Below are 11644 nucleotides of genomic sequence, written 5' to 3' on the forward strand. Positions count from 1 at the left end.
TGACCTAACTTGCCGAGTTCGATATAGTACTCTCATAGGTTTAAGACATCGCTTTCAAAGGATTCTGTCATCTTACTGAAGTAATTATTTATATAAGACAAAAACAGGTAGGCAGAATTAGAGTGTGATAGATAAGTATATATATATATATTTCTCAATAATCTTTACACCTGAAGACAAGTAAATAGGAGAGAATAATCAAATAAAACTACAGTTAAATTGCCCTAACTAACAAGGACTGCAGGAAGTAAACAGAAGCACTCAGCTCCGTCACAAGACTGTCAGTGCCTCAGTAATCAACAAGACTATCATTATATCTAGGAAATTAATATCTAACTGGCTGTTACCTTTCAGTTACGAGAACAAAAGGCGGAGAACAAAATGGCGCCTAAATTACCACTGAGACTCTACCTTAACATGATGTTGTCTGTCATCGTAAAACTCTAATGAGACTCAAATTTGACGGAACTAAAAAAACACATAAACGTATCTTAAGTATTGTTCTGGTTAAGGCTAGAGGTGGTGGAGAGAGATTCAAACGCTTTTTTGTTAAGCGCTATAATAATGTAGCAATGGGAAATGTACCGTACTAATAACAGTAACAGCAATCTACGACGGGTGGAGTAAGGGATGGAAGGTGTGACGGAGAAGCGACCATGCATGTCAGTACGATAGGTGGAGGACATCAGACCAGACGTGTGTAAACCCAGAGTCACATAAGAACACGTAAATTTGAAATCCATATCTCGTCTCCCTTAAAAAACAAATCTCCCAAAACTAATGTAATGTAACTGCAGTGTAGATCCAGTATTTTAATATCATCTTTATTTTGTAAACTACTGATAAATTTTCCACTTTATATTTTTAGAAACTTAAATTAAAAAGTTTAAAGTCTCGGTGCAGTTTCGTGTTCTGTTCATATGATTCGTATTTTCTTTGTGAATCTTGACAACAGAGAGATGAGAACTTGTAATAGAAGATCGGTGATTCAGGCTTCTCTTGGCATCTGCTTTCTCGTGTGCTTTCTCTACACGTCTAACCTAAACGGTGAGTTGATACCAGGCCACGTACACCTGTTGATACTTGGCCTCCACCCACACCTGTTGATACCTGGCCACCACCTACACCTGTTGATACCTGGCCTCCACCCACACCTGTTGATACCTGGCATCAACCCACACCTGTTATTACTTGGTCTTCACCCACACCTGTTGATACCTGGCCTCCACCCACACCTGTTGATACTTGGCCTCCACCCACACCTGTTGATACCTGGCATCAACCCACACCTGTTATTACTTGGTCTTCACCCACACCTGTTATTACTTGGCCTTCACCCACACCGGTTAATACCTGGCATCCACACACACACAAACACATCTGTTGATCCCTGGTCTTCACCCACACCTGTTATTACTTGGCATCCGCCTACACCTGTTGATATCCGATTAAATCTTTGCTTTGTGAAATTATAAATTATATTATAGTTTTACTATAAGAAAGAAAAACAAATGGTTATGGTTTTTTATGTAGGATATGAAAGCCTTTTTCTGATATATCAGCACCTGTTGCCCTCTTGAGCATCTGTTGCCTTCCTAGGGAGAACGTCCCTCCAGTTCGAAATGGGAGGCCTCGGTAGCGGAGTGTCTTCGTGGTGGTCGGGAGCTCCTGTCCTCCTGTCTCCCGAGAACGAGATGATACCCTCCAAGGTTGAGGTGGGTGTAGATGAGAATTACTACATGAAGGGCGGGGCTGTGTGGAGGAGGGGCACGGTGGAGTGTTCTCTACCAGTCGGGGCTCCTAAAGACTACATGAAGCTACAAGACCTCTTCAGGTAGGTCTCACACGTGGAGTGATTCAGATAGGTTGTGTAGACAAAGCTCTTCAGGTAGGTAGAGCAGACTGAGTTCTTCAAAGTAAACTCGTGATTAAAGCTTTACCTTACAGACTACAGACACAAAGTTCAGATACAGACTTTTTTTTATCAAAGATCTTCACTTTCCTACTCATCTCTTCTCTTCTACCTTCATTCAGTTGCTTAACTCGTATTGTTTTCTTGTTCTGTCCTTCGCCAGTTTGGAGAAGGAATGGAAGGGGACGGTAAGCAACATCCTACTGGCTGAGACATCCTGCAACCCGAAGCCATCCTACCGAGCTTGGTGCGCCGTGGAGAGGTAAGATGGGTAAACCTGCCTGTAGGTATACCGCAGGAGGCCGTGTGTGCCTGTAAGTATACCGCAGGAGGCCTCGTGTGCCTGTAGGTGTAACGTAGGAGGCCGTGAGTGCCTGTAGGTGTACTGTAGGAGGCCGTGTGTGCCTGTAAGTATACCGCAGGAGGCCTCGTGTGCCTGTAGGTGTACCGCAGGAGGCCGTGAGTGCCTGTAGGTGTACTGTAGGAGGCCGTGTGTGCCTGTAAGTATACCGCAGGAGGCCGTGTGTGCCTGTAAGTATACCGCAGGAGGCCGTGTGTGCCTGTAGGTGTAGCGTAGGAGGCCGTGTGTACCTGTAGGTGTACGGTAGGAAGCCGTGTGTGCCTGTAGGTGTACCGTAGGAGGCCATGTGTGCCTGTAGGTGTACCGTAGAGACTGTGTGTGTGTGCCTGTAGTTGTACCCATAGGAGTCGTGTGTGCCTGTAGGTGTACTGTAGGAGACTGTGTGTGCCTGTAGGTGTACCGTAGGAGACCGTGTGTGCCTGTAGGTGTACCGTAGGAGACCGTGTGTGCCTGTAGTTGGACTGTAGGAGGCCGTGTGTGCCTGTAGGTGTACCGTAGAAGACTGTGTGTGCCTGTAGTTGTACCATAGGAGGCCGTGTGTGGTAGTAGGTGTACTGTAGGAGACTGTGTGTGCCTGTAAGTGTACCGTAGGAGACCGTGTGTGCCTGTAGGTATACCGTAGGAGGCCGTGTGTGCCTGTAGTTGTACCATGGGAAACTGTGTGTACCTGTGGGTGTGCTGTAGGAGCCGTGTGTGCCTGTAGGTGTACCGTAGGAACTGTGTGTGCCTGTGGTTGGACTGTAGGAGGCCGTGTGGCCTGTGGGTGTACCGTGGGGGCTGTGTGCTGTAGTTGTACCATAGGGCTGTGTGTGCCTGAAAGGTGTACCGTAGGAAGCTGTGTGCCTGTGGGTGTGCTGTGGAGGCCGTGTGTGCCTGTGGGTGTACCATGGGAGCTGTGTGTGCTGTGTGGTTGGACTGTGGAGGCCGTGTGTGCCTGTGGGTGTACCATGGAGACTGTGTGTGTGCTGTGGTTGGACTGTAGGGCCGTGTGTGCCTGTGGGTGTACCATGGGGAGACTGTGTACCTGTGGTTGTACCATAGGGAGACTGTGTGTATGCCTGAAAGGTGTACCGTAGAAACTGTGTGTACCTGTGGGTGTACTGTAGGAGGCCGTGTGTGCCTGTGGGTGTGCCGTGGAGACTGTGTGTGCCTGTGGTTGGACTGTAGGAGGCCGTGTGTGCCTGTGGGTGTACCGTGGGGCTGTGTGTACCTGTGGTTGTACCATAGGGCCGTGTGTGCCTGTGGGTGTGCTGTAGGAGACTGTGTGTGCCTGTGGTTGTACCATAGGAGGCCGTGTGTGTGCCTGTGGGTGTGCTGTGGGAGGCGTGTGTGCCTGTGGGTGTACCGTGGGAGACTGTGTGCCTGTGGTTGTACCATGGGGGCCGTGTGTGCCTGTGGGTGTACCGTGGGGAGCTGTGTGTGCCTGTGGTTGTACCATAGGGGCCGTGTGTGCCTGTGGGTGTACCGTGAGACTGTGTGTGCCTGGTTGTACCATAGGGAGGCCGTGTGTGCTTGTAGGTGTACCGTAGGAAGCTGTGTGTGCCTGTAGTTGTACCATAGGAGGCCGTGTGTGCCTGTAGATGTACTGTAGGAGGCCGTGTGTGCCTGTGGTTGTACCATAGGGGCCGTGTGTGCCTGTGGTGCCGTGGGAGACTGTGTGTGCCTGTGGTTGTACCATAGGGGCCGTGTGTGCCTGTGGGTGTACCGTGAGGGAAGCTGTGTGTGTGGTTGTACCATAGGGAGCCGTGTGTGCCTGTAGATGTACTGTAGGAGGCCGTGTGTGCCTGTGGGTGTACCGTGGGGAGACTGTGTGTGCCTGTGGTTGTACCATAGGGCCGTGTGCCTGTAGATGTACTGTAGGAGGCCGTGTGTGCCTGTGGGTGTACCGTAGAGAGCTGTGTGTGCCTGTGGGTGTACTGTAGGGGCCGTGTGTGCCTGTGGGTGTACTGTGGGAGGCCGTGTGTGCCTGTGGGTGTGCAGTGGGGACTGTGTGTGCCTGTGGTGTACTGTAGGAGCCGTGTGTGACCTGTAGGTGTACCGTGAGGAGACCTGTGCCTGTAGTTGTACCATAGGAGGCCCGTGTGGCCACTGTAGGAAGCCATGTGTGCCTGTGGGTGTACATGGGAGCTGTGGTGTGCCTTGGTGTACTGTAGGACCGTGTGTGCCTGTGGGTGTACTGTAGGAGGCCGTGTGTGCCTGTGGGTGTACCGTGGGGAGACTGTGTGTGCCTGTAGGTGTACTGTAGGAGGCCGTGTGTGCCTGTAGGTGTACCAGGGGAACTGTGTGTGCCTGTGGGGTTGTACTGTGGGGAGGCTGTGTGCCTGGGTGGTGTGGAGGCCGTGTGTGCTGTAGGAGGCCGTGAGTGCCTGTAGGTGTACTGCAGGAGCACCGTGTGTGTGCCTGTAGTTGGACTGTAGGAGGCCGTGTGCCTGTAGGTGTACTGTAGGGGAGGCCGTGTGTGCCTGTAGGTGTACCTGTATAGGAGGCCGTGTGTGCCTGTAGGTGTACCGTAGGAGACTGTGTGTGCCTGTAGTTGTACCAGGAGGCCGTGTGTGCCTGTAGGTGTACCGTAGGAAAACTGTGTGCCTGTAGTTGTACCATAGGAGGCCGTGTGTGCCTGTAGATGTACCTTTCGGGTGGTGGGAGGCCGTGTGCTCAGAAAATTGCAGGAGACTGTGTGTGCCTGTATACCATAGGAGGCCGCAGCCTGTAGATGTACTGTAGGAGGCCGTGCCTGCAGGTGTACCTCGTAAGACTGTGTGTGCCTGTAGGTGTACTGTAGGAGGCCGTGTGTGCCTGTAGGTGTACTGGTAGGAGGCCGTGTGCCTGCAGGGTGTACCTCGTAGGAGACTGTGTGTGCCTGTAGGTACTGTAGGAGGCCGTGTACCTGTAGGTGTACTGTAGAGACTGTGTGTGCCTGTAGTTGTATCTACAGGAGGCCGTGTGTACCTGTAGATGTACCAGGTAGGAGGCCGTGTGTGTGCCTGTAGGTGTACTCAAAGAGACTGTGTGCCTGTAGGTACTGTAGGAGGCCGTGTGCCTGTAGGTGTACTGTAGGAGGCCTGTGTGTGCCTGTAGGTGTACCGTAGGAGATCAGTGTGCCTGTAGGTGTACTGTAGGAGGCCGTGTACCTGTAGGTGTACCGTAGGAGACTGTGCCTCAGGTGTACTCAGGAGGCCGTGTGCCTGCAGGTGTACCTCGTAGGAGGCCGTGTGCCTGTAGTTGGGACTGTAGGAGACTGTGTGTGCCTGTAGTTGTAGCATAGGAGGCCGTGTGTGCCTGTAGATGTACTGTAGGAGGCCGAGTGCCTGTAGGTACTGTAGGAGACCGTGTGTGCCCAGAAGTTGGGACTGTAGGAGTGCCGTGTGTGCCTGTAGGTGTACTGTAGGGAGGCCGTGCGTGCCTGTAGGTGTACTGTAGGAGACTGTGTGTGCCTGTAGTTGTACCCATAGGAGGCCGTGTGTGCCTGTGGGATGTACTGTAGGAGGCCGTGTGTGCCTGTAGGTGTACTGTAGGAGACTGTGTGTGCCTGTAGGTGTACCGTAGGAGACCGTGTGTGCCTGTAGGTGTACCGTAGGAGACCGTGTGTGCCTGTAGTTGGACTGTAGGAGGCCGTGTGTGCCTGTAGGTGTACCGTAGAAGACTGTGTGTGCCTGTAGTTGTACCATAGGAGGCCGTGTGTGGTAGTAGGTGTACTGTAGGAGACTGTGTGTGCCTGTAAGTGTACCGTAGGAGACCGTGTGTGCCTGTAGGTATACCGTAGGAGGCCGTGTGTGCCTGTAGTTGTACTGTAGGAGGCCGTGTGTGCCTTTAGGTGTAGGAGGCTCTTTATACTTAGGTTTAGACCAACATGGGGCAGACGCCAGGTATGACACACGTCCTGTTTCTTTGAGAGGTGTTCCTCAGATGTTATTGTATTACACCATTCTCCAGGATGTGACCCACAACACCCGTCTTACAACCAGGTTCCTACCCACTGCTGGGTGAACAGAGGCAACGGGTGTAAAGAGACCTGCCTAGTTTCTCGCCCTACCCGGGGAGTTTCAGTATATATCACTAGACCGTGAGGGTCTTCATGTGTACCATAAGAGGACATGTGTACTGTACCTGTGTGTTACGTTAGAGTCCACGTGTACGCGTGTGTGAGCTCTGAAGGGGCGGACTTCCCATAAATTCGATTTCGTCAGTGCTTTTCCGTCAGTGAGGGCGTTGACTGAGTACGTTTTGCCACAGCCTGGCGCAGCAGAACCCGCAAGCGGTAGTGTGGTACGTCATGATGTCACAGGTGGTGGACTTACGGCAGGGTGTGGCTGGTCGCCTGCTGGAGCACTACCACAACCTGAGGGTGGTGACGGTGGACCTGCGTCAGGTGTTCTACAACACACCACTGATGGACCTGTACACCTCCACCGTCTGGAACCACAACACCAGTGAGTTACCACCACAAAATGAGTGACACACCACTGAGTTACTATCACAGTCACCAGTTACTACCACAGTCACCAGTTACTACCACAGTCACCAGTTACTACCACAGTCACTAGTTACTTCCACAGTCACCAGTTACTACCACAGTCACTAGATACTACCACAGTCACCAGTTACTACCATAGTCACTAGTTTCTACCACAGTCACCAGTTACTACCACATTCACCAGTTACTACCACATTCACCAGTTACTACTACAGTTACCAGTTACTACAACAGTCACCAGTTACTACCACATTCACCAGTTACTACTACAGTTACCAGTTACTACAACAGTCACCAGTTACGACCAATCACCAGTTACTACCACAATCACCAGTTACTACCACAGTCACCAGTTACTACCACAGTCACTAGTTACTACTACAGTCACCAGCGTTACTACCACAGTCACCAAAGGCCACTTACAGTCACCAGTTACCACTAATAGCCACCAGCGTTACGACCACAATCACCAGTTACTATCACAGTCACCAGTTACTACAACAGTCACTAGTTACTACCACAGTCACCAGTTACTAACAGTCACCAGTTACTACAACAGTCACCAGTTACCATCACGGTCACTCAGTTACTACCACATATCACCAGTTACTACCACAGTCACCACATTACCACAGCCACCAGTTACGACCACAATCACCAGTTACTATCACAGCCACCAGTTACTACAACAGTCACCAGTTACTACCACAGCCACCAGTTACGACCACAATCACCAGTTACTATCACAGTCACCAGTTACTACAACAGTCACTAGTTACTACCACAGTCACCAGTTACTACAACAGTCACCAGTTACTACAACAGTCACCAGTTACTACCACATTCGCCAGTTACTACAACAGTCACCAGTTACTACCACGGTCACCAATTACTACCACAGTCACTAGTTACTACCATTCACCAGTTACTACAACAGTCACCAGTTACTACCAGTCACCAGTTACTACCACAGTCACCAGTTACTACCACAGCCACCAGTTACTTCCAGTCATGACGGGTACCTTTACAGTTATGACAGTGGAGAATCGGTCGAGGTGCAGTACCTTCCAAGGGGCGGGGTACACCAAGATAACAGTGTTGGGGAGATGGTCGGAAACAGTGTGGACAGAGACAGTGTGGATAGTTGGTGTGTGTAGAATGGCGGCATCGTTATCACACAAAGTTACCGACAATGTTACCAACATTGTCGGTAACATCTTCACCGACGTTGTTATAAGCAACGTTGCAACGATTTACGAAAACACTGGGTATATTATAATTGGGAACAGTGTTGGTTTATTACAACTATCTTTACAGTTGATGAGTTCAGTGGCACCACTGGTAGTTAGTAGTGTTGTGGACTGGTTAGCAGCACAATCACAGGTACTACATGTACAGTTGCTCACACTTCCACCTGGTACAGTTAATATTGAAGTGAGTGTACCTCTGTACCCTGTCATGATCACACAGCCCCCCTCACTCATGAGCACTTCGGAATCATGTTTCAATTCTCTCTGGATTCACATCATGGAGAGAGGACTGACAATGCTAATTGTACTAGGTGGAAGTGTGGGCGGCGGTGCATGAAGCTGTGGTATGGATCACCGACATCGTCTTGTCAAGTGAACCGGCTTGTGTGGACGATGTGATTCTCTGTTTCTACCAATGTTGCCTACAATGTTACCATATGTGCCGTTGGTGAAATCAGTCTTAACCTTGTTCCCAGCTTTGGTCCAAACTGTTTACAACAGTGATGCTGTCACTGTTTCCAATTACTGTTGGTAACTTTTGTCCAGGATGTTTACAACATTATTCATAACACTGTTACGTTGGCGTGGACGTGAATCTCACAGTTGATAATAACAGTCATCAACACATGTTACAACCAATGTTTGTGTTTGGTGGCTCCACCCTACGTTTTGTGTCTTCTTCCTTCGTCAGCGTGGCCAGCAGTAAGTCTCAGCAACATGATTCGCCTGGCGCTGGTGTGGCAGGTTGGGGGCCTGTACAGCGACAATGACGTGGTGTGCATCCTTCTCTCACCACCTGAAGAACGTCATCAGCATCGTCAGAAAAGAGGGTGAACGGCGCCGTGTTTCACTTTGACAGACATCACCCTTATGCTGGAGGCCTTCATGAAACAACAGTGAAGTCTTCAGCGTAAGTGATGTTTAGCGAAGTCTTCACTTGAGACTATTTTTTTTATTTCTTCTCTCAGTTCATTTCGTTCACTCAGTATATAGAGACTACTACGTTCACTTCTGTTCACACATAGAGAGTATGACCACTAGCTAGAGCTTAAGAGTTGATCAGTTATGTGGATCACTCTACGATCATCTCTACCTACTCTCAATACACAAATAAAAACACATGACTTTTGCCGCTCTCCATCTGGCGTTACTTCCCCACTCTTTGTAGCCGTGTTTGGTGCTGTCTGAGTCATCCTAATGTATGTTCATGATGACTGACTATACGATAACTTTTTTCCTCCTGAGTAGTTTTATATTCCAATACAACCAGCGCAACACTAACCCGTTGTGACCACCTCTTGACTACCAATGGTTCTTCATTTTACATTTTATACAATTGCATTTGTCAGTTTACACGTTATGCCTAATAGGGACAGTCGCTGATTAAGTTTTAAAAAACATGCTTTTTGTCAAATAGGGAAAAAATTGCTTTTAATACTACAACTAGAAATTAATGAGTATATGGTAAATTTTTATATTTTTCATTTAAATAATGGTTGCCCTCGTGTATCGAGGATGGCCGAACCAGAACCACCTCTGCGCGAATCTGTTTAAGTTTCGAAGCTGTCGGTAACACAGAATCACCTCTGGGTTAACGAGCTGCATGACCCAGTGTCAAGGAATAATCCGAAAACCGGACAACTCGCATGCACTGGCTAACCATCACCCCGGCACACGATCCACAAATCGATTAACATCAGGTTCCCAATTATTGCTGGGTAGACAGGGCAAATGGCGTATTGAAACTTGCCCATAGTTTCACCAGCCGGGATCAACAGGTCCGCTTGCTTGCGGGCCGAGCATGCTGCCCATGCACCACAGGTCGCCATATTTAAGACATTGTTTACCAAGATAAAACAGACAGATTATACTTAGTGTAGATTGCGCAAGGTTAGATTGGTTTGGGTTTTCCATGAAACTATTACTTATTTACGTGGTTGTCTCTGTCATCAAATGTCTAAATAGAAGAAATACATAAAGTTATCGCTATTTGGCCATTATCCTATTTTGTGTAACATAATTATACATTTTACTACATAAATCATCAGAGTCTCAAATGACCTGAAACACAGGGTTGTACAGTCTTAACCTCGTCTTCTTTTCAGCCGAATTGTGGGGGATTAACGGACCAATGCTGGTGACGAAGGTGCTAAGATGGCATGTGGCAAGGCTGGCTGCTGGGGACAAGTGTCAGGGGTGACACTACTGCACCAACGTGCCTTCTACCCTTTGCGTATTACAAATTGGAAGGACTTCTTCACAGCCCTGAGTGGTGTGGACGTACTTAAGGTGCGTGGGTGTTGATGGTTGTGCTGGGTATTTGTTTATGTTTGAAAGAACTTGTGGAACGTATGAAAATCTTAGGTTAAATGTGACACTTGGATGTAACAGATCCAGGAGTCCTTCTAATGGTAGGGTTCCTGTTTTGAAAACCTTTGTGATATGCGACATTGTGGCATATAAAATTATATTTCCCACACTCAACAATGTGATAAGGGGACAGCATTCTGGCCAGAATTTTTTGCAATACGTCTCTCGTCTCTTGTGGAGAATTTCAAATTATCCAGATTCTACGTCATCATAAGGATCTACTCCTTAATGTCATATTCTAATTCACTTCATTCATTGAACTTTTTATCTGGGGTCAAATTTAATCTAATTCATAATATTTTTACCTATTGTGAAATGTTTCCTTTCTTTTTGTTTACGAAATGTTATGATTATGTTACGTGCCTTTAATGCCTTCATATACGACAGATGTTTCCCTTAACTCGTACGTGATCCACCTGTGGAACAAACTGAGTCACTCTACCCCTATCTTCAAGGACTCCGGGATGTTGTACGACAAACTGCCAAGCTCTTCTGTCCCATCACCAGGAGGCGCCCCCAGCGTGTGCTGACCCTCATCACTACTCCACTACTCACCGCTTCTCCATCACTACTCCACCACTACTCCCACCACTGCTCCATCACTACCCCACCACTACTCCATCACTACTCCTACCACTACTCCACCACTGCTCCATCACTGCTCCACTACTCCACCACTACTCCATCACTACCCCACCACTTCATCACTTTCTCCACCTACTCCACCACTGCTCCATCACTACCCCACCACTACTCCATCACTACTCCACCACTACTCCTACTGCTCCATCTTTCTCATTACTACTCCACCACTACTCCTCCTACCCCATCCTACTCCATCACTACTCCCACCACTACTCCATCCTTTCTCCCACCACTACTCCACCACTACTCCCATCACTACCCCATCCTTTCTCCACCACTACTCCATCACTACTCCACCACTCTCCCACCACTGCTCCATCACTACCCCACTACTCCATCACTACTCCACCCTCTCCACCACTGCTCCATCACTACCCCACCACTACTCCATCACTACTCACCACTCCATCACTACCCCATCACTACTCCATCACTACTCCACCACTACTCCATCACTACCCCATCCACTACTCCACCACTACTCCATCACACCTCCACCACTACTCCATCACTACCCATCCCACCACTACTCCATCCTACTCCACCACTACTCCACCACTGCTCCATCACTACTCCACCACTGCTCCATCCTACTCACCACTGCCATCTACTCCCACCACTGCTCCATCACT

The 11644-nt window shown here is 48.9% G+C and overlaps 1 protein-coding gene across 1 annotated transcript; it reads left to right on the forward strand.

Moving 5' to 3' along the window:
• The first annotated feature begins 681 nt into the window (after positions 1 to 681).
• Positions 682 to 10897, forward strand: LOC121859892. The gene is made up of 7 exons (XM_042356847.1): positions 682 to 726; positions 956 to 1047; positions 1600 to 1834; positions 2076 to 2174; positions 6507 to 6703; positions 8689 to 8814; positions 10755 to 10897. Exons 2-7 carry the CDS (start codon positions 960 to 962, stop codon positions 10895 to 10897), a joined length of 888 nt encoding a protein of 295 aa, XP_042212781.1. The 5' UTR covers positions 682 to 726; positions 956 to 959.
• Positions 10898 to 11644: the final 747 nt, after the last annotated feature.

The sequence above is a fragment of the Homarus americanus genome, unplaced genomic scaffold (assembly GCF_018991925.1).
Source record: "Homarus americanus isolate GMGI-L3 unplaced genomic scaffold, GMGI_Hamer_2.0 scaffold29878, whole genome shotgun sequence".
In the NCBI taxonomy this organism is placed as follows: Eukaryota; Metazoa; Arthropoda; class Malacostraca; order Decapoda; family Nephropidae; genus Homarus; species Homarus americanus.